The sequence below is a fragment of the Canis lupus genome, chromosome 19, assembly GCF_011100685.1.
Source record: "Canis lupus familiaris isolate Mischka breed German Shepherd chromosome 19, alternate assembly UU_Cfam_GSD_1.0, whole genome shotgun sequence".
Lineage (NCBI taxonomy): Eukaryota > Metazoa > Chordata > Mammalia > Carnivora > Canidae > Canis > Canis lupus.
The window spans coordinates 27,104,736-27,129,806 of record NC_049240.1 but is presented as its reverse complement, the minus strand read 5'-3'; the positions used below and the strand labels follow the sequence as shown (position 1 = coordinate 27,129,806).

The window sequence follows — 25,071 nt, the reverse complement described above, 5'->3', positions numbered from 1 at the left end:
GTGATATTCAGCAGTATCATATCAAGAATAATACCAGGGCAGCCCTGGTGGGGCTTCAGCTCAGGGTGTGATCCTGGAGACCCGGGATCGAGTCCCATGTCAGGCTCCCTGCATGGTGCCTGCTTCTCCCTCTGCCTGTGTCTTGGCCTCTCTCTCTCTGTGTCTCTCTCCCATGAATAAATAAATAAAATCTTTAAAAAAAATAAAGATTAAAAAAAAGAATAATACCAAAAAAACCCCAATATTACCAGATATGATGAGAACTTGAAGATAGACTCTCAGATCCTCCGAGAAGGTAAAATTAATACTGATAATAATTAAATTTATATATTTGTATAATATAAATAGTATAATGTATTATACTTAAACTAAATTGTTGAGTGTCCACATTGATTAGACACTGTATTAAATAATTTACATTTATTATTCATTAGTTTTCAAATATTTTATTTATTTATTCATGAGAGACACAGAAAGAGAGAGGCAGAGACACAGACAGAGGGAGAAGCAGGCTCTATGCAGCGATCCCGATGTAGGACTAGATCCCGGTACTCCAGGATCACGCCCTGAGCCGGAGAGTAGACATTTAACTGCTGAGCCACCCAGGCGTCCCTATTCATTAGTTTTTAAAGAATCCTATTGACAATATTCAAGACACTGCACTATAAATTTCATTGTTCAATTCCAAGTCAGATATGCAGATGAAGAAAGTGACCCTAGAGAGAGTTAATAACACACCCAGAGTCACACAGCTAGTAAGAGTCAGAATCCAGGATCAAGCAACCACTCTGTTCCTTTTTTTAAATATTTTATTTATTTATTCATGAGAGACACAGAGAGAGAAGCAGAGACACAGAGACGGAGAAGCAGGCTCCTCGATCCAGGTATCAGGATTGCGCCCTGAGCCAAAGGCAGACGCTCAACCACTGAGCCACCCAGGTGTCCCTACCACTCTGTTCCTTAATACAACTTCCTTATTCTGCTTTGCCAGACTGCTTCAACACACAAGAATGTTAGGACTAAAGAGAAAATAGAATTGTTTTTCTCCATGATTTGGGACATAAGACATTTAGGAAGTCCTCAAAATTTTATGCAAAGTGTATGTGATTTTTTCCTAGAGGTATCTTGTCCCCAAAAATGTTTAACAATATATCATGTAGTTCATATTTCCCATTTTGTAAATGTATGCTTGGAAGATCAGAGAGGGTAAGTGACTTCTTTGTCCATAAATTGTCCCTGGGATTTATCTCACACCTGACATGGGGTCAGGGCTGAGGACACAGACATGGGATTCAAGGAAGAGAGAACATTATACAGGAACCTTAACTCAGCTTCTCATCCTCTAGAAGTACCTGGTAGACATTCTCTTGAACTTATGGCATTTTCTTCCACATAGTATGTCCCTTTGTCTGCCTTCTCAATAGCACACTGTGAGATCATTGGGTTTCTTTTGTATGTGCATTCTCAGGGCCTTGCATAGACCTGGATTGGTAAAACCCACTGAAGGGCCAAGTGACTCTTCAGCTTTGTCTTGAGCCACAAGGGAGTAAATAATGAGGAAAAATATTTGTCAGACAGGTGAGAGAAGGAAAAGCCAGGGGGTAAATTCATACTGGAACTATGGTTGACACAGGACTTCTGGTTTTCCCCTCCAGGGCCATCAAGTGATAACCATCCCTCTAGCAAACGAGAGCGGGCTTATGTTTGCCTCAGGTTCCCATCCTCAGAGGCATTAGGCAATGTTGGATGAATCACTTACTTACTTACATTATTCTTCTCAGTTGTTTCCAGGCATCTCAATTATATAATTGCACTTTGACACACCCCCCACAGGACACTGCATAGGTTTGGGGGAATATTTTTTTCATAAGAAGAGTGGGTTTAAAAAATGAGTTCCAGAGACACATTGCCTGGATTTAAATCTTGACTCTGCCCCATCTGGGTTGAAGCAACTTGTCAACTCAGCTCCCTCGGCTGCATTATGTTACCTGTCTCATAAGATGATAGTGAATTCCTTAAAATATTAAGGAATTCATTCACAAAAAATGCTTAGCCAGGTAAGTGTCTGGCTTGTGGTAAGCACTCAGTAGACATTAGCTGTGATTATTACATTTTACTGATTGTCCCCAGTTCTAGGAGGAATGGATTAAACAAAGTAGGTCTTTAATAGTGACCTAAATAAAATTAAATAATGATAATTTTAAAAAATTCAAGGAAGTTAAGTCCAGGGTATAAAATTAAAACAAAACAAAACAAAACAAAAACAAACGAAAATCACCTAAAGAAAATTATAAATTATATTTAGTATGTATAATGTTTTAATGAATGAGTCTTTGGTTGGATGAGAGCTTCCTATATACCAGCCCTGGTGCTAGGTGTCCAATTAGTGAGGTGTTCATCTAGAGTTTGCAGACTAGTTGGGGTGACAGACCATAAACAGATCATTATACAACAGGGGGATAAATCTTGGAGCAGGGATAAGCCTGGACAGGAAGCCTAACAAGCAGAGGGGTGGCAGGGGGTGGTGGGCAGATGCAGCAGTAGAGGAAGAGCTCCATAAAGATATGCTGTCCATGTAGAACTTAATATCCACAAAACCAGCTTTGCAGGAAGGCTTTTAGCAAAATCTTTAATGTTTTTCCTTTCCAATTCTCACCAATCTTTACCTTTGTTCTGTAGAGAGAAATAAATTGAGATCCCAGTTATCTCACAGTTAGTGTTTATTTGATCTCAAAATGTGCAGGGCTTCAAGGTGCCATCTGTGGCCTGAATAAGAAACAGAAAATAGCTCAAAGGGCCAAATTCACTCTTATTTAATCATTTAATTGTTGAACCCAATTTTTTGCCTCAGTTCTGTCTTCTTTAATGCATGGGTTTATGAGCCAAAGCCATGTGGCTGAATTGGTCAGCCATATCACGATAATAATAGCAATAGCTAATAGGTGTGACAAGATCGAAAACATGCTTTAGGTCCTGATGGCTCCAGAGACGATGCTTTCAAATCCCATTTCCGGGCCTCTACCTCCTTGCCTCTCTTTTAGGTCAGGGCTCACTTTGACCAGAATGCAAAACAATTCAAGCTCTCCAGTTACTTTAAATGCCACCTACTGGGGGCTTCTTATACTAAGGCTGGTTCTTTGGGTTTAAAGGCTGAGAAGAAAAAAAAAAAAAAATGAGTGGGAAATATCAGAAAGGGAGACAAAACATGAAAGACTCCTAACCCTGGGAAACGAACTAGGGGTGGTGGAAGGGGAGGTGGGTGGGGGGTGGTGACTGGGTGACGGGCACTGAGGTGGGCACTTGACAGGATGAACACTGGGTGTTATTCTATATGTTGGCAAATTGAACACCAATAAAAAATAAATTTATAAAAAAAATAAATAAATAAAGGCTGAGAAGAGAGTGGTCCAGAGTGCTATTTGACATTTGGTATCACTGATAATTCAGATGTGGCAGTGGATGACTTTATCAAATAAATATCCATGTCCTGTTTTAAGTGAAAAGGAGGAGGGCTCCTCCTCCTAAAGGAGAGGGGGCTGCCTAAGATGCTTAGAAGGAAGAGAAGATCTGTCATAGGAAGTCTCCTGTGACTGAAAGGGGACTGTATTCTCATCAATATCAATTTATAATTTACCCCTACATATCCTTCAGATTTAGAAACTTCTTATGTAATAATGTAAAATATGAAAAGACATACTCTAAGTAGAGAAAAATGGAGAATTCTACTTTTTGAGTCAGATTCTTTGTACTATATAAGAAACAGAAAATTATAACTTTAGTTTTCTCATCCATAAGATGGGCTTAAAAATGATGCCTTTCTCATGCATTGTTTTGAGAGTTAAAATGACAGGATCTATGGTCAGTACTTAGTACATAGCACTCAGCAGAACTCATTGTACTTATTGTGGTCCTGCTATTTCTCTTTCTCTGTCCCTCAATGGCTATATGTCACCACCACCACCATCACCACCACCAATACCACCATTACCATCACCATCACCATCATAACCACCATCACCACTATCACCACCACCATCACCACCATCACCACCACCATCACTATCATCACCATCATCAGCACCACCACTATCATCACCACCAACACTACCACTGCCAACACCACTACCATGACCATCGTCCTTGTCATCATCATCATTGGTATTATTACTCCTGATTGACTGATCCCTGGCATGTGTGTTATGCAGATTTTTATAGAAAGGGAGAAAGAGTCATGAAAGGTGGATGGGGGCTTCTGTTTTATCCCAGGCATCACTACTTGCAGTGAAATGTCCTTGAGAAAAGCACTTAAACTTTCTGAGTCTCATTGAAAAAGAGAAAAAAGTCCTAAGAATAGCATAAATGATTACAATCATATATATTAATGAAATAACATAGAGGAGAACACTGGACTTTCAAGAATGTGAATCCTTTCCCTGCGGGAATGTAGTGGTCTTGTTAATCTAGTATCTACAGATAACCATGAGAATACCATTGAAGCCCAAATAGGCCCATAAAACTCCAAGCCTTGGCATCTATGCATGTTTATCAGATAGGCATCTGTGGCCTTGTCCCTTATCCTATTTCTTGAATTCTCATGATAAGTATCAAGTAGGCCAAACAAAGAGTTTAGGATTTAGTATTTGGTAATTTTCACAATCAATTGGTAATTTAAATACTGCAGAGATTTCAACTGAAGACCTCTTTACCTCATATTGACTTGCAGTCATTCGTACCATTTATTCAGGGCGTGCCTATGACCTCAATGCACTGACATCTCCCCTCATCTTCCTACCTGTTTCCTTTGTTGGTTTCAGCTCCATCTGAGATCACTTTTGCCATTGATGTTGGAAATGGCCCTGTAGAGCTCATAGTTCACTCTCCTTCTCTTCTGAATGACAACCAATGGCATTACATCCGGGCTGAGAGGAATCTCAAGGAGACTTCACTCCAGGTGGACAGCCTCCCGAGGATGACCAGGGAGACTTCGGAGGAAGGTCATTTCCGATTGCAGCTGAACAGCCAGCTGTTTGTAGGTAAGGAATATCTTGATGCCCATCTGTGCTAAAACCCTACAAGACTTCTGTGTGAGTAGGCCCGGGGAAAACTATGATTTTGTTTCAGAACTGAAGGATGATTAAAATATGTCATAAAGCATTTATAAACATAAATATGATTTACAAATTCTTCCTTTCTAGCTTCATCATCCTCAGCAATAGGATGCCACCCCTCAGCAAATTTCGAGGTGATCTCAGACTCTTTGTATCTTTTCTCCTTGTACATATTATCTTCAGATGTCCGAGAACCCCTATTATTTTTCATTCTTACAGTCAAAATCTACTTGTAGAAAAAGAATATATCAGCTATTTACACCTTAGTAGGTGTTGCCTCTAAGTCAGTGAGCCCACCCTTCACCCTTCCTAGTGATACCTGACTCTTGATAATTATTGATAATTGTGCAATAAAGTATATTACAGTATCTCACAGGGATGTGTCACCAGTCATATGGTGGGGAAGGAACTACTGTTTTCCATGGTATTCTTTGATGCCCCCTGAAATCACACCATTGAGGTAGCTGCCTTGCTTTTGCACAGAAAATTAAGGCCTGGTTCCTGAGCTGATGTCCCTCCATTAGGCAGTTTCTCCTGAGACTCAGAATCAGCCTCTAGACAAGTTGTTCATCTCAACTGCTTAGAGTGGGACCAGAAAAGTTCAAACATCACTTACTGAGTCCATTCATTCATTCATTCATTCATTCCGTAAGTAGTCACTGAGCACCAAAAACAAGCCAGGAACCTTGTTGGATGATGGGAACTGAAAGATAAATTGTTCAGTGACACTACTTTTCAAAGAGCTGTGTGTGTGTGTGTGTGTGTGTGTGTGTACATAAAAGAGAGAGAATGAGAGAGAGAGAGGAAGAGAATTTAGCCACACAAGTCCAGGTAGGAAAGGTCAGCCTCATAGCTATAATTTAGTAAAGATTTTTTGAAAGTAGGTTAAACAGGACTTGTAAATCTTTATAGTACAAAACATAGCTGTAAATATTAGGGCAATTGTAATATTATCAAAGCTAAGAAGTTGTTCTTATATAAAATTTAAAGTTTTATATAAGTGATATAAGTAAGGTCCAAAATTTTCCAGTCAACCCAGATTTGATTTTCTTTCCTCATTTATTTATTTAGCCAATTCTCACACTACATAACTTTACTACTAGTAATGAAATGTCATCAGCAATCAATGGGTATTTCTTACATGTTTCTTTAAATTGCGTTTGTGCCACTTTTAATTCTGACAAAAGCATTCGCTAAAAGCACACCAGCTAAAAGGAAAAAAAGTAACAGAATATGTCATATTTTCTCTTCTCAAGAGGAATCATATTTCTTTCTTCATCTGTCATGTTTTATCTATGTAGCAGAACCAATGATTTAAGTGATTAAGAGCATTTTTATGATTCTAAGGCATTTACTTAATTAATAACCTACATGAGTGATATGATTTAATCTTAAAATATTTTTGGAAATTTATATTGCTGTTTTAATTCTATTTAAACATCATATTTTATTTCTCTGAAGAAGTTTGCTAGTCATCAAGATTTAATGTCTTTTTTGTTGAAATCAATTCAAGTAGTTTGCAATTTTCATAAATTATATTCCATGCCAAAGTTTAATTTATTTCAGGCAGTATTTATGAATCTTTCTGGCAGAAAGGTGTATATAAAGATGGAATAATATTTTTTATCCTTCCATGCAAATTTCATGTCCTCATGAAATTATCATATGTCCTGAATATGTGATAAACTTTGTGCAAGTCAAAAGGGAAAAGTCGCAGCTGTGTTTCATGGCAGGTTTTTATCTCCAGACATTTCAGTTAAATTGATCACAAATGCAGTGAGTTGTAGGAGCATGTCAATGGGACTGGAGGACATATCTTGCTTGAGCTGGAGCCAAGGTCAGCTGTGGTGAGAGCACCTGCTTGCTTCTGTTATGTTTCTCTCCAATAAGTTCCATCTCAGATGTTACTCTGCTTTATTGAATTTGTCTTAATGTACTTGAAGGCGAAGAAAAAAACAACATGCTATTAGAGGTCATTTTAGTCTGTTGGTTTGAAGTCTGTTGTTTAGTGTTCAGTAATACACTCATTTAGAAATGTCAGGTAGTCAAAAATGCTGAAGTCCCAATATTTCCATTTTGTATAATTCAGTGGTCCAAAAACAAAAAACAAAACCCTCTACTTAGCTCTAACGGACAAAATGAAGAATTGCATTCCCTATCATTCAAAACTTTAGAGACACTGGATATTTATATTTGCTAGGCAGAAAAAAGATATCATTGATGTGTACTTCTTCCCAGGGATAGATTGAAGGTAGCAGTATTTAAATATTCATTTGGATATGCCTGTCTGGATACCTTTAGCCACTAAAGGATCTTTTGATCAAAACAGAGCATTGTTCAGCATTGTAATCACTGCTGTAGATGTGTGCTTGTGAGTGCTTTCTGAGTACTGGAAACAGGTTGAATTTTATAGAACAGCATGTACCTCTTCACACTGTCCTTGTCATTGGAATGTGACAAGTTGAAGTGCTCATATATGAGGCAATGCATGCTGGATTCCCAGAATTGATATTTTTATCTTCAGACTTTTATTACCATGATAGTTAGGGATATTTGCAACCATGCCATCCTACTGGTTACATTTTTTTAATGGAATAGGAGAAACTTCATAACACATAGATTCTGAAATATATGCTGCAAGTATGTAATTAGCTCATCCTTGAAACTCTTGGAGGTATTAATTACCCCTCTGGTTTGCTGTTCCCTATGAATGTGCCAGTCAGTGAGCAGATGAGGCAAGAGGAATCCAAGAACTAGCACCCATTGCTGAAAGTGAAATGGAGAGATATGGGTGTGTATACCAGGTCAACTGGCAACAGGTCACAGGAAATTGGTTAAAAAACCAAACCAAAACCAAACCAAAACAAAACAGCTAGCCTTGGTTTACCCATTGTCTTTATCTGCAGAATGGAAAAGCTATCTGGTAGCTGATCTCTCAGTACCCAATGGTCTGCAATCTCCATGTTTATGCTAGGAATGACAATCATCTTTATCCTCATTCTCCCCAAATCTGAATCGCATTTTTCCAAATTTGCTGAATTATAGACATTTTGTAAAGATGTGGGCCTGTTTCATTTTCATGTGATTTTTACTGCCTTCTTAATTTTTTTCTTTCATGGACTCATGTTTCGTTTTGTTTTTTATTGTTTATTGTTGTTGTGTCAAAGTAAACTGAAGTTGTTCCCACTTGATAGCTCCTTAGGGAAAATAGTAGACTATGAAAGATAAAAACATGATTCTTGATAAATCATAAAGTTTAAAGAGATCTCTAAAAATGCTGCCCCAGCCTCCATGCTCATAGGGAACTATTATTCCTGTTTTCAGGTGAAGCATGCGAAACTTAGTAGGGTCTATGGTGAAGCCAGTTAGGGAGCAACTTTGAGCTCTGGCACTGCATAAACAGGTGCTCTGTGGCAAAAATGCAGCCACATACATTAGCTGCCACAGAGTCTGTATGGGAATAGTTGCTTAGATTTATCCTTATGAGGGCAGCCTGGGTGGCTCAGAGGTTCGGCGCCTGCCGTGGGCCTGGGGCATGATCCTGGAGATCTGGGATCGAGTCCCATGTTGGGCTCCCTGTGTGGAGCCTGCTTCTCCCTCTGCTTGTGTCTCTGCCTCTCTCTTTCTCTCTCTCTGTGTCCCTCATGAATAAATAAATAAGGTCTTTAAAAAAAAAGGTTTATCCTTATAAGTGCCTCAGGAAGATGGATTTCTTGATGAAGACCAGTAGAGTTTTCTATTTGAGAGGATATAATGTGTCTCAAAGCACAGGAGGAGGTATGTATCCTTTTCACATTAAAAAGTAACTGAAAAATCACCTTTTAGCATATTTATTATATAAACCATAGTGCATAGAAGATGTTACTTAACATGACATCAGTGGTGAAACAAAAAGTAAAGGAATCACTGTCTTTTCAACATCATATAACTTTCCAATGATAACATCCAATATACCAAAAAGTTTATTTTTTCAAAGGTAAGTCATTTGTTAAATATTCTTAAATTGTTTTACTTAGTAAAAAATTTAATATGTGATTTCTGATGTTCCTCACTAATAGTTACATCTAAAAAATTGTTGTGATGAGTTTAAGAAGTTGGCAAGAGACCTCAGATCGCCAGCAGGGCAAGTCCCAGAAATGCTGTGCTTTGTTGCTATGCACCCAGTACTTAGAGGAGCATGCAGTGTCCACTCAATACAAAATTTTATGATGGACAAAATACAGAAAACAAAACAAAACAAAAAACAATGATATAGAACTACCTGCCCCTCCATGCATTTTCCCTCCCCAACACCACTGTTTCAACAAATCACACTCTTATAGCTTGAAAATATTTTGAAGGAACATTGGTTTTATTTTCATATTTGGACAAGTAAATTATTAATCACCCCCTTCTGCAAAATATCTCTTCTTTAAGATGCTCAGAGTTGAAGGCATTTAACCCATTCCCACAGTCCACTTTAGTATTTTCTGCCCACCAATAGTCCAGAAACTTTCTTGAAATGTTAATCTACAGCATCTTCTGCTTTAACTGAAGCTCATTTCATCATATGCTGGTCTGCATTGGATTGATAATGGCCAATTGAAGGAGACTGTAAAGTTTTCTTCTTTGGTTTGATTGACTACCATTGGTAAAACATATCGCAAGTCATACTGTCTTTTTTAAAGGAGGGTACAGTATGGCATATGGCGTCATTTTCTCATACAAACCAGGAAAAGAAGCCCTGAGATTTAGACTACACAAAAACACAATGTTAGAAGCAGTTATTCTGATTCCTCTGGCACTGCCATCATCAAAATTTGTAACACGGTAAAAGAAAAAAAATTAGGGCAGTGTCATTTATGTGGAGCTGGAGTGATAATTGTAAAAATGAAAGTAAGTCCAGGTCTTTCTGGAAAATAAAATCAGTACTCCCTGGACACTCAAGGACCTGATCTGAGGGAAAAAGGAAGGTGAGAAGTTGTTTATGCATTTTTCCAAAGCCAAGGTGCCATTGAGTGTTAACTATCAGGGAGACTCTAGGTTTGGAAAAAAGCAGACCCAGCAAGACATGCGGATGCTGGAACCCTACCTGCAGCTTAGGGAGCCTGTTTTGATTTCTCCAAGGCTTTGTCAAGATAGCTGAGGATTCAGAGAAGGTGGTAGAGGGATGCCTAGGTGGCTCAGTGGTTGAGGGTCTGCCTTTGCCTCAGGGCATGATCTCAGGGTCCTGGGATTAAGTTCCACATCAGGCTTCCCGAAGGGAGCCTGCTTCTCCTTCTGCCTGTGTATCCACCTCTCTCTGTGTGTCTCCCATGAATAAATAATATCCTTAAAAAAAAGGAGAAAAAGTGAGAAAGCCCTTGAGTAGAGTGATGGAGGGGAAGGAAATGTAATGGAAATCCTCTGCAAAGTGTTACTGGCAGATTTACACTGAGTTCACATGTTATTACAAGTTCCTTCTGATTCAAAAAGGAAAAGATTGGACTTCAAAGCCACTTGTGTAGGGGAAGGCAATTTTGTAGAAGAGGTGACAAGTGCCACATTTGGATTCAGCTTTCTTCATCATCCAGGTGCCAGGCTAAATGGTGAGGGTCGTCTCAGGACCTATTTATGGTGTAGAGAAAGGCTTAGGAACCCATAGTAGACATAGAAATGTGCTGCTCAGGTTCCCCTTTAAGAAGGACCTGTTGCCCTGCCATGGGAAGGCAGTTGACAGACGGTCTTCATGTGTCTGCTTCTTCAGGAGCTGCCTCAGCTGCAGAGAAACCCCTGGTCACAGTCACATCCATTCTAAGGGTGTCGCATACAATGACCATTTGAGTCCATGGCAGAAAGGTTTGGCCATTTGGGCCCAAAGAGGTACATCTCTCATGGGTTTTTCTAACTCTAGTGCTCTCTGTGGGTTTTCTAGATTGTTGTCAGGTCTGCACTGCAGTTCTCACCTCCCCTGTCCCCTTCCTGCTTTCTTCCCCTCCCGTCTACAGGTGTGGTCCCCAAGGGCACCCCTAACATACCTCTTGCCCCTTTAACTTCATCCACAGCATGCTTGCAGAAGAATCCAACCTAAGCCAGAATCATGTAGATTTCTTGTACAACACACACACACACACACACACACACACACACACACACATTTAAAAAAAAGGTAGTAATCTTCTTAAGCAAAGTTTATTCTTCATTTCTCCACAGGACTAGCTACAATGTAACTCCTCCTCCCTCTTTCTTTTCTAAAACACTCTTTAAAGCTGAGGGGTTCCTTAGAGTCCAGTTTGCATTGTTTTCATTTCTACCTTTTTAATGGTCCTATTCTTCAAAGTAGGATGCGCACCTTTACCCCTGATCTACTTGGCAGATTCCTCTTCATTAATGGCACAGGTTTTTGATGATTCAGATCAACCGTCTTCTCATAGGGGAAGGTACTTCCACTCCACCCTCTACCTGTGATCATACCCATCACACCAGCTTATAATGATCTGGTTATTACCACTCTCCCCCTAGTGGTTTCCTTGTGGTCATAGTGTCTATTTACCTTTACATCTTTGTGCATGGTGCAGGTTCTCGGATATATTTTGAATTCAGTCCAGGTATAATGAAAGCGACTGAATGCAAAGTTCCAAAAATGCTGGCCTTTTTACTACTGGCTTTATGTTAAGACATTTACCTTTTCTGAGCCTCAGTTATCCCATCTGTCCACTGGGCTTAATAACCAACACTTCAGAAATCAGTTGCAAAGCTTAAATGAACATTTTTTCTCCTACTTGGAATCCCCTATCAAGCAAGGGCTATTAAAAAGGAGTTGCAAGCAAAGTATCAATTTCAATGGGAATCATTTGTGCCCACACCCCAGGGGGATAATGAGACACTGCTTTGCCTGGAAATTTATGAGATTTGACATTTAAAGGACACATTCAATTAATGCAATAGCTCCCAGGGGAGGGATCCTGCCCCACACTGGGTTTTATCCCTTCTTTGCACAAATCAGCAAAAGTGTCCCCACGTGGTAGTGTATCTGATGTGTGGATGCCTCAAAAGCTGAGGTAGGGCCTTTATAAAACGGGAAGTTACAATCGCTGTTGTCTTAGCAACTGGCTTTCAAAGGGAAAGGACTTTTCAAAACCCCATTTTTATATTCTTACCTGGTACCCACAAGCTTGCTCCGAGGTGATGTCACCTTTGTGATTGCTGTCGTTTTCCCTCTGCTCTGGTGGGTGTACAGGGCCTTATTTCTGGAGAATCCTATCGGATCAGAGGAGGTGCTCAGGCCAGTCCCTCCGTTTGTGATTGAATGATACTGTACGTTTTATGAAATAGACTGAAAGCCGTCCACTTCCAACACCCATTTGTGGAGACATCTGAGCAATCACGACCTTCTGGGACAGCCCTTCTCTCAGCCTATGCTGCCAGTGAGGCAGCTGCAAAAAGCCAAACCAGTTCTTTTTTTCTTTATTGGAATAATTTTCAGTTTTTAATTGAAGTAATTTTTTAAACAAAGTTTATTTTTTGTTCTTTCAAGTATCAGCCTTATCCTTTCCTTCCTTTCTGTCCAAATGGCTCTATGAACCAAAAAGTTCTTCATAACAGATGATGCACCATTTTGCCAGATTGGGGAGGAAACACTGCAAAGTATCTGATCCTGTCCATCCATTTGCCACTGTGTCCTTCCTCTTTTCTCTCACTATTTTTTTGGAAACCATTTACTTGACAAATATTTTCTGAGCATATTCTCCATTATCAGCCCAAGAGTAGGCAACAAGACCATAAAAATGAAGATCCATTTGCTATTTAAGAAGTACAGGCTTTGGGGCAGCCCGGGTGGCTCAGCGGTTTAGCTCCTGCCTTCAGCCCAGGGCCTGATCCTTGAGACCTGGGATCGAGTCCCACATCAGGCTCCCTGTATGGAGCCTGCTTCTCCTTCTGCCTGTGTCTCTGCCTCTCTCTCTCTCTCTCTGTATGTCTCATGAATAAATAAATAAAATCTTTAAAAAAAAGGTTTAAGAAGTGCAAGCTTTGAATGGGGAGGAGGGGTTTCAAGCAAGGTGCCTTAGGATGTGTTATGGGGGTGCATATCCAAGGAGGGCTGAGCAGGGCTTAGGGGGCGTGGCTCTCAGGTCTAATGTATTCAGGCTATCCTTCATAAAAGTGCTGTTCACCAGGCCATCTTTGGAGTTATGTCCTCTACTCAGAGAAATTATTTTCATCTCTACTGGATAAATATCATCTATGATTTTTGCTTTATTTCCAAGTTTCAGCTATTCAAATGTAAGAAGAGAGCTGCTTCTTACATTTGACGGTGTGTCAGTAGTCACACTGCAGCCAGCACTTCCCCAAAGGAAGCTTGGAGTACGAAAGTGCCCCAAAGTGATTGCTGCAGAAATGCTTTAATGTGTCATGACAATATTAATAAATTGGATGGTAAAAAGTGGCTGCCCCTGACTTGCTGATGCTACTATCCTATTTGGTGAAATGCAGCCTTTTAAAAATATATTTTAGTGTGTCCTGGTGTCACCCATAAAATTACTCCGGGCCAGGTGAAATATTAGAGAAAATTCTGAAAGCTTAAAATTATGGAACTTTTCCTTTATCTGCTTATTCCTTTGAATGAGTCTGTGCTTTAGCTTCTGGGACTATCTATTCTCAGTAGGGCCATGATGGAAAAGACTAACCAGCGATTGCCAGGGGCCGAAGCAGGTGGGAAATCCAGATATTGATGTTAATAGGACAATGACTTGGCCAGGTAGCCAGCTGGGAAGAATGTAGGTGCTCCAGCTGATTCTAGTAATGACCTGAAGCTCATATGGTATTTCGCGTCCAGTTGCTCTTGCAAGAAGGGCAATAATCCCTCCTCTTTCACAGGAGCCTTTGTAACTTTTCTTTGAAGCTCTTTTTGATAGTGATTTTTCATCTTCAAAAACTTTGGCAGAAGGGAGTACAGTGAGGCATGACTTGGCACTCAGCTTTGCAAGATGGGAGAGGATCATTTTGTCAAAATGGCACTCGTGGCTACTCTAGACCAATAATTACAATTATGGGAACTTATCTGCCCCATCATCATGATACTCTTTCGGGGGTGCCTCCAAACAATATGCAAAGCAATAATCAGCCACCTTGGACTGCACTGGGCTTTGTTCTCTATGGCTCCACATTAGCAACAAAAACAGAAACACAATTCAAGTGTGTGCTTCTTTCTTTCCCCTCCTCCTGAATTGTAAATAATAACCGAATGGAGATTTCCACAGAAGGTTTATTTAGCACTCTGGGCAAAATGTTGTGCCCTGCCACCATTCTGTTAAAAAGAAAGCAAATGTTTGTTTTGGGCCAGTAGTCTTGAAAAAAAACCAACAAAAAAGGAAGACTTTTTGCAGAAAATCCAAATAGCAAGATAAATACATCCTACACACCCATACCCCATACCCAGACACAAACATGCTAAAGCTGTCAAAGGTATCCTTTAATATCCAAATACCACATGGTACTAAAAGACTTTTAGAGATACACACAATTCTATAGTAAGAAGTTTCATTTGAAACTTGATATAATAAATTATTTCTAAAATGACTTTTAGAAGGAGACTAACAGTGTTGTACACAATATACATAATAAATGAAAATATTGATTTTAAATTACACAATCAATATGCAAATACATGCTCACTGAAAATTAGTCAATAATACCTCCAAGTACTCCTATCAGAGGCAGCCAATATTAGCACTGTATGAGATTTTCCAGGCATTGTTCACGGTTCTTACATACATTTAAATACCCTAGGAAACACTGTACAATATTACTATTTGTGGATATATTTACATAAATGATATATTTATATGTATTATACCACAGCTTTCTCACTGTTTTTTGTTTTTGTTTTCTTTTTTACCTCAAATGTTCTGTAGAAACCATAGCATGTCAATATAAATAGCATATTAACAGCTATATAGTGTTTTACCTAATATTTTCAGTTTTTGCTTATTTAGTTGCTATGTTTATGTCTTTAATGCACCTGGAATTTGTTTAAGATTCTGCGGTAGGATTGTAATTTTATTTATTTTCCAAAATAATATTTTCCCATCTCCATTTATTTCATGGTTCCTCTTTTTCATAGTTACTTAGAACTCCAATGTACATTATAATGTAAAAAAAAAATCTTTCTAAAGAGTCTATCTCTGTATTTCTTAGAAATGTCTGGTTTTATTGGGTGCCTGGCTGGCTTAGTTGGTAGAGCATGCAACTCTTGTCCTGGGGTTGTGAGTTCCAGCCCCATGTTGGGTGTAGAGCTTACTAAAAAAAAGAAACAGAACCAAAAGAAACAAAACCCAGGAATTTCTGATTTCTGATTTATTTATTTATTTATTTATTTATTTATTTAACATTTATTTATTTATTTATTCACGAGAGACAGAGAGAGAGAGAGAGAGAGAGAGAGAGAGGCAGAGGCACAGGCAGAGGGAGAAGCAGGCTCCATGCAGGGAGCCTAATGTGGGACTCGATCCCAAGTCTCCAGGATCAGGCCCTGGGCTGAAGGCAGCGCTAAACTACTGAGCCACCCGGGCTGCCCTATCTACATTCTTATACTTTCATTTTAATTGTAATAGTTTGTCATTATTGTTTTGGGATGATTTTCTAGGTAGATAATTATACTATATGTGCACATAATGAAGTATTTGTAATGACTATGTATGAAATAAAATTAATTATATTTGGGTGTAATCATCACCCCTTGCTCCATTTTGGGGTGTTTCAGTAAAAAAGTAGAACAAGGCCAATGATAATAATATTTTCATGGGTCTTGATACATGTTGCTGAATTGTTCTTGAAAAGATTTTCACAGCATTCATTTCCACCAAACATAAATAGGAAATACTTTCAATTTGCTGTTAAGTGATGCTGTTATTAATCTCTTTCCCAATTTTTTGAGGAGGATTAGTGTTTTATTTGAGGTTCTACAATTTGTAGTGAGGATTACATCAGAAAATGTCTCTAAAGCACAATCCTCGGAAGGTTCTTAGGGGGAACTTCTTAGGGGCACCCGGGAAGCTCAGTCCATTAAACGTCAGCCTTCAGTTTAGGTCATGATCCCAGGATCCTGATATACTCCTGTATCTGCTCTTCTGTTCATCAGGCAGCCTACTCCCTTCCCTCCAACTTGGGATGTATTTTCTTATTTATTTCTTTCTTCGGCTATTCTTCGTTTTTATTTCTTTTAGGGGGGGGAGGGGTAGTTGTGTGTTTCTTTATTTCCTTTCTTCTCTTTCTCTCTCTCTCTTTGTCTCTCTCTCTCTCTCCCCCTCTCTCCCTCTCTCCCTCTCTCCTTCTCTTCCTTCTTTACTCTCATAAATAAGTAAATAAAAAAGAAGTAAGCTCTTAGTTCAAATTGACTACTGCCTCATTATTTTACCTTTTCAACATCCAGTTAATGCCACACCTATATTATGAAATGGTATGTGTTGATTGACTTATGAGCAAGCAATCACTATATCTGGCCAAACTCAACCAGATGCCTGCCTTGTTCTTACATAAATGATATTTTATTTTTTTAATTTTTTTTCATAAATGATATTTTAGAATTAAAGTTTCTACTAGGATTTCCTTCTGGAGCCAAAACTCTGTCAGTTGGAGGAGCAGGATAAGAGCAGAAGATAGCTGATGGCTAGTATATTCGTTTTTATTCTTCACGTATATTCTAAATCGGCTGCCAGTTTAGAATTTGGAATCTAGGTGGTAAATATACCTATGGTTGAGTTGGCTGTTGTAATTTATATAAAAAAAAACAGCTACTCCAAGTTCAAAGTAGAAAATCCAAGCAAGAAAAGAAGGTAGGGAAAGAAAAAAGAAAAGAAAGAGTTATTATCTTTATGAATCAGGAGCCCAACCTGGCACATTCAGTGTTTTATCAGAAGAGTTCTCAACAAAGGAGTTTTTCTTGAGCATATGGAGGAAAGATAGCAGACACCCAGAAGAGAAATAGAGACTTTTGCACTTAGTACCAAAGATCACAAAAAATTAAGATGTTCCTCTGGAAGTGATGAGCATTTATGGAGCTGATGGAGCATTTATGGAGCTTATGGAGGTTTTCTAAGGCAGGCTTAGAATGGTGATAGTGACATTTTTAAGAGTTGATTCATTCTCAGTTGATGGAAATGACATCATAATAAACAGGCCTGATAACAAGGGCCAACTATGGAGAATGTAGAATTGCTTCTAGCTAGGCCAGTCAACTAATGGTGATAGTTATCCAGAAGAGTGAGGTAGAAGTTCAGAGGATAAATTCATGCATGTATACTACTTGCTGGAAGAAACCATGTTAGGGATAAGGATAAGAAGTTAGAAGAATCATTTAGTAATAGTACTGGCTCAAGTTGTCTAGTCAAATCAATCATTTTAGGATTTTAGAGCTCTCAAGGTATGCAGGCTTTGAAGATCAAGAGATCTCAGTGAGATGCTGGGCTCTGCCACATAAAATCTGATTCTTGACTCTGGCCAAAGCAATGTCTCTGACACTAAGTTTCAACTAGGTGAGTTTCAACTAGGTGAGGTGAATAATATGAAAAATATCTCCTTTTCATTTGGGTATTCAGTGAGTTAGTGATAAAGTTTCTAGCAAATAAGTATGTTTGAAATGTATTTTTTTTAATTAGAAGCATTGTTCTGATTCTCTGTCAGCTTGCAGATTAAATGCAAGCCTCAAAAATGTGGCTTTCAGCTGCTTTAAGGATGATGCTACAGTTTTATTGTTGTTCTTGCTCTTCCAACCTTTTAGTGAACCCCAGACAAGAGATACACAAGTAAAAAGCAAAGTATCGAAGAATAGCAGTTGAAGAGCACCTAGATGGTTCAGTGATTGAGCATCTACCTTTGGCTCAGGTTGTGATCCCAGGCTCCTTAGATTGAGTCCCACATGAGGCTTCTCTGCCTATGTCTCTGCCTCTCTCTGTGTCTCTCATGAATAAATAAATAAATAAATAAATAAATAAATAAATAAATAAATAAATCTTAAAGAAAAGAAAAAGAACAGCATTTGAAAAATCAAAAACCTACAAGGGCCTGGAAGGCCATATGAATGAATGAAGTGATCCTGATGGAGATGTGGCTAAGTGGAGATTAAATTCCCCATCTTAAGGGAACTGACCACAGTGCAGCTGCGGCTGAACTCTGCTGTGCAGGAAAGCAGGGTTACTGATAACAGATCTTCTGATTTTTTCTCAAAGATGTATTAGAATTTTTAAAAATATTTCTCATTTACAAAGAAAATAGCAACTAATTAAAATAATTAAATACTGGATGGCAGAAGATATGTGAGGAAAGAACGTGTGTATATGAGTGCAGGTGTGTATGTTTGTAATAGTAGGGATAGAGTACTATGAGCCCTTGAATGCATGGGGAAGATAACATACCACATAAATGTAAAGTACATGAAGAGATCCAAAGTCAAGATAGACCACACGGCACTGGGAAGCCACTATTAGTTCAGCAGGCCTGGTGCAGTGAAGTCAGAGAAGGAATGTGGGAGGACGAAGCTGCAGCAGTAAGTGGAGGCCAGATCTTTCATTCTGTATCATCTGTACAATAGAATTTGAACTTGATTGTGAGGACAATTAATTGTCTCTGAAGAGCATTAAATAGGAATGGTAAAATCAAATTTTCAAATTTGGTTGATTTTTTTTTTAAGATTTTATTTATTTATTCATGAGAGAAACAGGGGGGGGGGGAGAGAGAGAGAAAGGTGGAGACACAGGAAGAGGGAGAAGCTGGCTCCACACAGGGAGCCTGACATGGGACTTGATCCCCGGACTCCAGGGTCATGCCTGGGCCAAAGGCAGGTGTTAAACTGCTGAGCCACCCGGGCTGAGCCACCAGCCCTTGGTTGATCTTTCTGATTCCAAAGTGATGAATGGATAAGAAGAGTCAGGACTGAGGGTAGAAAGATTAGTTAGAAGGTTGTTAAAGGGGGCAGCCTGGGTGGCTCAGCCGTTTAGCACCACCTTTGGCCCAGGGCATGATCCTGGAGACCCAGGATCCAGTCCCATGTCGGGCTCCCTGTGTGGAGCCTGCTTCTCCCTCTGCCTGTGTCTCTGCCTCTCTCTCTCTCTGTCTCTCTCTCTCTGTGTGTGTCTCATGAATAAATAAATCTTAAAAAAAAAAGAAGGTTGTTAAAGGGAGTCCAGTTGAGGTGAGAAGAATTGTACTAGGACCATGGCTCTAGGTATATAAAGAAGCAGATGGCACTCTACGTTAACTATATTGGCATTAAAAGAAGAAGAAGGGAAGAAGCAGCCGCCAGAGATACCTGGGAGAGCAAATCCATAGATGCTTGGTTTGGGGGTTGGGAAAGATCATGAGTGAGAAGGGAGGGAAAGATTATGGCTGCATCTCTGTTGAGTATTCAAGGTTCACAAAAGATTTACACCTGGAACAAAACTCTGCACATAGCAAGTAATGTCAGAAAAAGGAGAGCACCAACAACCTGATTGGGTGTGAGTGTGTGGGCAAGAAGCATATATCTGGAATTATTCTATTCTTAGTCTACCTATTACCTCTCCATAAAGAAAGAGGAGACTGACCTCCAGTTTTTATCCTTTGTAAAGAATGAAAAGCAGTCAGGTGAAAACTGAACTTTAGTTCATTGCACAATTTAGTTCATAGTTCTTTGCATCATGTGTTTTGTCAGTATCTCAGAGTGAAATGATCCACTTGTTTTGGGTCATTCTCTCCATACTTCTGTATGTCTCAAACCTCAAGGAGTGTATTTCTGCCAGAGAAAAGGCCCCAGCCACTTTCATCTCCATTTATAAACTTGTTGACTAAGTCGCACGTAAGAAAATGTGCAGTAGATCTTGCATTCTCCACCTCTGCTAGGAAAAAGAAAGTGCCACTAACAAGATATATGAAGAGTTATTCAAATCTACCACAGAGAGTGACTGCAAAATAAGGGGGAAAAAAACCCAAGACAAAACATTTGACTACATAAATCCTCTTCTCTTTATTCTGCACAATCTCTGGGAAAGAAATAATGAACCTTCCTTTATGATCTGCTTGTATTTATAATTGATTTATCTTGTGGTTAAAAGTAGATTTACTCACTAAAACTGAGACAGACAGGAGCATGCAATTTGGGTTTGACCTCCTGGCCTTTTTGGCTATCACTTATCAGACCTGAAAATACAGTAGAATTTCAGCATTATTTCAGAATAAAAGAGTAGGTTAATTCTTTTGGAGCATTATGTCTGTCAGTGGATGCAGCCAGTGACTGCCATACACATAGTTATGTGTTTATAGACCTCTTGTGATTCAGGGAGGGCACAGTACTCCCTCAGCCCCACCCGATACTCCCATCAACCCCATTTCCAATTATTTCCTTGTCCACCCTGCCAGGCTGACTGATGCGAAGAATGTTTAGGTTACCTAACTCATTTATTTAACTTACTGCTTTGTTTCTTGTTTAACATTTATATTCCTGGTCTGAAATGACACATTTGGAATTCTCATATGTATCTACCTTTGTGGGACTATATTTTTATCTGGTCATTTGCTAGTTCAAGATTTAATAGAGTTGTAAGGCCAGAAATTAATGAGGCTCAGAAAAGAGAATTGATGGATACAGAAAATAAATAGTAAACCCATCCTGCCTGTTGTTTTTGTCTCTGTTAGTACACTTTGTAGACCTTGAAGACTTGAGGGTGCCCTCCAGTTATCCGTCTGTGTGGACTTGAGCTCACAGTGTTGAATTTAAAGCCTGTATCTTTAAAGGCAGGCTGGACCCGTGTCTTCTCAGGGATCTCCCAGAACTCCAAACACCAAATAAATACTTGCTGATGGGGGCAGCCCAGGTGGCTCAGCGGTTTAGCACCGCCTTTGGCCCAGGGCATGATCCTGGAGACCTGGGATCGAGTCCCACGTCGGGCTCCCTGCATGGAGCCTGCTTCTCCCTCTGCCTGTGTTTCTGCCTCTCTCTCTCTCTCTCTCTCTCTCTCTCTGTGGTGTGTGTCTCATGAATAAATAAATAAAATCTTAAAAAAATATTTTAAAAAGAGTACTTGCTGATGGGATTTAGCTTAATTTCTTGGCTTGTGTTTCTCAATGTACATTTTTCTGATATCAGAGGTTTATGCTAGTAGAATCCTGGATTTTCAGTGGTAATAAAATCCTCTGTCACTTTGAGTCCACTCCATTCTTGAACAATTTACAACAAGTATTGTGACTCTCTCTGAAAACTTCATGATATGCCTGCAACAGAAAGTCGGGTTAGTATCCTGTCCTGTATTCCAGGAGAACACATTTGCCTTCCAAACAACACGATATGTATATATGTCTGTGTGTATGTAAACAACCTCCTGCTCCAGTCATTGTAAGGGCTCAGAAGGTATAGCAAAAAGTAGTGATTGAGCACATGCTATATTCCATTATCTTCATTAAGCTTTACTGTAAACACACTAAACAGACATATTTTATAGATTTAGTACATAAAACTGAGGTGAACAGTGGTCAACATGGCTAATCATCTAATGACATGGAGTATGACTCCGTATCTATCTGTCCTAAAGCCTAATGCAAGCACTGCATGAGCAACATAAAGCTTATTGCAGTTTTCTAAGTTGATGTGCTTGATAGCTTGCTTCTAACTCTGTCAGAAGGGACAATCTGCTCGAGCATTCTACTTCAGACAGAAGTCCACTATAGACTATGTCATGACACATTTTATTTCATTTACAAGGAACATGGTGATCTGAAATTTCTGTCTGAAACATGTAAAGTATAGGATTCCACATGAAATATAATCTTTCCTTGTTTCTTTCCTCCCCCTTCCTTCCTTTTTTCCTCCCTTCTTCCCTCCCTCCTTCTCTCTTTCTTTTTCTTTTTTCTTCCTTTCTTTCCCTTCTTTCTTTCTTCTTAAAGATTTATTTATTTATTTATCTGAGAGAAAGAGAGAGAGAGAGAGAGAAGGGGGAGGAGCAGATGGAGAGAATTCTCAAGCAGACTTCCCGCTGAGCATGGAGTCTGACATGGGGCTTAATCCCATGACCCTATGATCATAACTTGAACAGAAACCAAGAGTCAAATGCTCAACCAACTGAGACATCCAGGCACCCCATTTTTTTTGTTTTGCTTTGTTTCGATTTTTGGAGTTAGGGGTGAGGAGATTCCCAACATGGAAAGAAGTGCATTTTGCTCATGCTATTTGAATTCCTAATTCTCATTGGAACCTGTAATGGAAAAGTACAACACAGTATGACAACAGAACAATGCTTAACTGTTACAAGTGTCAATATTAAACCTAGAAGAATTGAACTGTATGACATCTTACTTTCTTTTTGTTCCTTTTATTTCTCATTTCTTAGGGGGAACATCATCAAGGCAGAAAGGCTTCCTAGGATGCATACGCTCCTTACACTTGAATGGGCAGAAACTGGACCTGGAAGAGAGGGCAAAGGTGACATCTGGAGTCCGGCCAGGATGCCCGGGCCATTGCAGCACTTATGGTAGCATTTGTCACAATGGGGGCAAATGTGTGGAGAAGTACAGTGGATACTTCTGTGATTGCACCAATTCACCATATGAAGGGCCCTTTTGCAAAAAAGGTACAGTTGGCATCCTCTGCTTTTCTCCTGTGCTGTATTGCAGTACCTACAAGCCATGGCCAAGTCATGCCCTTAGTCCTCAAGTGATCATTCATCTTCGTCAGTTTTGCTCTGTTTAAAGACTCTGTGTAGCCCCTCAAAATAATTACATATATCCATTTTCACTGTGTGCGGACATTGGCAGTGCAACTAATCTGGGTTGATAGTAATAGTGCAACACCATCTTCTTGCTGAACACTGGGAAAGGTGGACTTCATTTCTATTGAATGAACCCTATAGTTTTTTTTGTTTGTTTGTTTTGTTTTTGGTTTTAATGAGCCCTGTTGTGAGGGGCACACTAATCATTCTAGTTCCAATTCCTTAGCCCACACGTATAATCAGAATTGTAGAATCTACCCCTAGAAGAGCCTTAGGGATCCTTGAGTCACTTTAAAGCATTTTTACAATAGGGAACTTATATGTAAATTAGTAGGAACAATATCACACATTTAATAAAATCTCCCTATTCTGCAGGTGATGTGAATGGGGCCTGAAGCTTTAAAAGCCCTGCCTGAAGTTTCACATTTAGTTCATTAGAGTGCTGGGAATGGAACACAGTGATCAAAATCCCTGTCTCAGTCTTTCTACATCCTTTCCTAATCTTATGAATTCATTGCATGGACAAAACTAACAATTATAGATATGTATCTTGAACTAGTAGTGATGGTCATGGTGTAAATTCTCTAGAAAATTCAAGATAACTCTACAAACTATAAAATTGCATTATTCAGTATAAACAGTATTTTTTTCAAATACAAGGGCAAAAGATTAGGTCTTCCATCTTTGCAGGATTTAAAGTTTATTTTATCCATGGGGGAAAATGTTTGTTAAGCAAATAATGTAAACAGTATTTTGAAAGCAGCATTTAAACTATTAAAATAAAATGTTTTAATTACTTTGAAACACCATTTACATACAAACAATGATGGCAATTATACATAATTCTTGTTAATTCATTAAAATGTATTTCCCAAACACCTCTACCAAACAATGCTTTATTTAGTCCAATTTACTGTTGGAAGTTAAAAACAATAGACAAAAGAAGAGCACCCAGTGTTCTCATTGAAGGACTCTGTAATTTGAGCTCTTCATCATTTACTGACCTTCTCTGCAGTTATGTTGAATTACTTGCTTGTTATTGTTGAGAAGCATTGTACTTCTTGGGAGAAAATTAATGGTACAAATTTTAGGGCCAACAGCATGTTGGGACCTGCATGGAGCTTGACATAAAGTGGCCCCATCACAGTATGTGTTCAACGTGAGCTAAGACAAGCAAAGCACCACTGGATTTTCATACTGAGGAAGGTATCTGAATAAATGCCCCTAAAAAAATGTAAATGCCACCGTTAGTTTGGTCCCACATGGCCAGAAGAAGTAAACACAGAATAAACACTACCAGGCCTGCTTACAAAGGTATACTAGCATTATTTTACAGGCTCTATACCCAAGTTCTGTTTGGGAAAACGAAGCAAAACAAAAGCAAACAAACAAAAAAACAGTAGGAGTCTACATTTCTCCAGGGACATTGTTCAACCATCTCATAGATCATATTGTTCTAAATTTAGCCTAATTTTTCATTGGGTTTTATTTTTTCCCTGAAACAACTCCAATTACCTTCTGTCCATACCACCATATCTTTTGGCTGCATATGTTAAAGCAGCCTCTGTGCTCTCTCCCCACTTTTTACTTTGATCTATAACAAAAATAGACAAATATGTGCTTAGCCTTTTCAGCTTGCTTCATTTTGCACAGTTCCAAACTTTCTCCCCTTTCTCATAAACCTAAGGAAATGATTCCCTGTATGTCCAGTAGCTGCAGATATGTAGGATGAACCTTTTAACCAAGTCCTCTAGCCATACGAGTTGCCGGGGGGAAATGTCGCTTGGAATGGAAAAAAGAGCCATTAGCTAGGAGGTAGTACTGAACAAGGGTGCTGTCTATTGGGATATCTTCTATGTTAACTTACCAGGGCATGTAAATTTTAGGGGGTGCAAATACTGGAAATAAATGAGGTGGAATTGCCAATACCTGAGGCAGAACCATGATCCATTGACCTATTTTTTGTTTCTGATCATAGTACAAAGTAATAATAATCATGCAATTAGCGGTGATTATTGACTACAACATACATTCCTCATAATGAACCTAATGGGGAAGATACCAACATATTGAGAACATTGAAGTTCACAGAAGTTTAATAACTTGCTAATAAATGTCAGAGCTGGAGACACATCCAGCATCTTTGTGGTTTCTTTATTCTCTTTAAAACTCAAATTTCATTCTGTAGAGGAATATGGCCATAGGATTCAAATGTTTTTTTTTTTCCTTTTACTGAGGTGTAATTTTCGTACATTAAAATCCATCCTTTTAAA

General features: G+C 39.0%; 1 protein-coding gene across 1 annotated transcript in view; it reads left to right on the top strand.

The window, feature by feature from the left end:
* Window positions 1–25,071, top strand: part of CNTNAP5 (contactin associated protein family member 5) — a 785,909-nt gene that overhangs the window by 665,070 nt on the left and 95,768 nt on the right. The window contains 2 exon segments of the mRNA NM_001048108.1: window positions 4,815–5,033; window positions 22,421–22,660. Of these exon segments, the coding sequence (NP_001041573.1) occupies window positions 4,815–5,033; window positions 22,421–22,660 (459 nt within the window).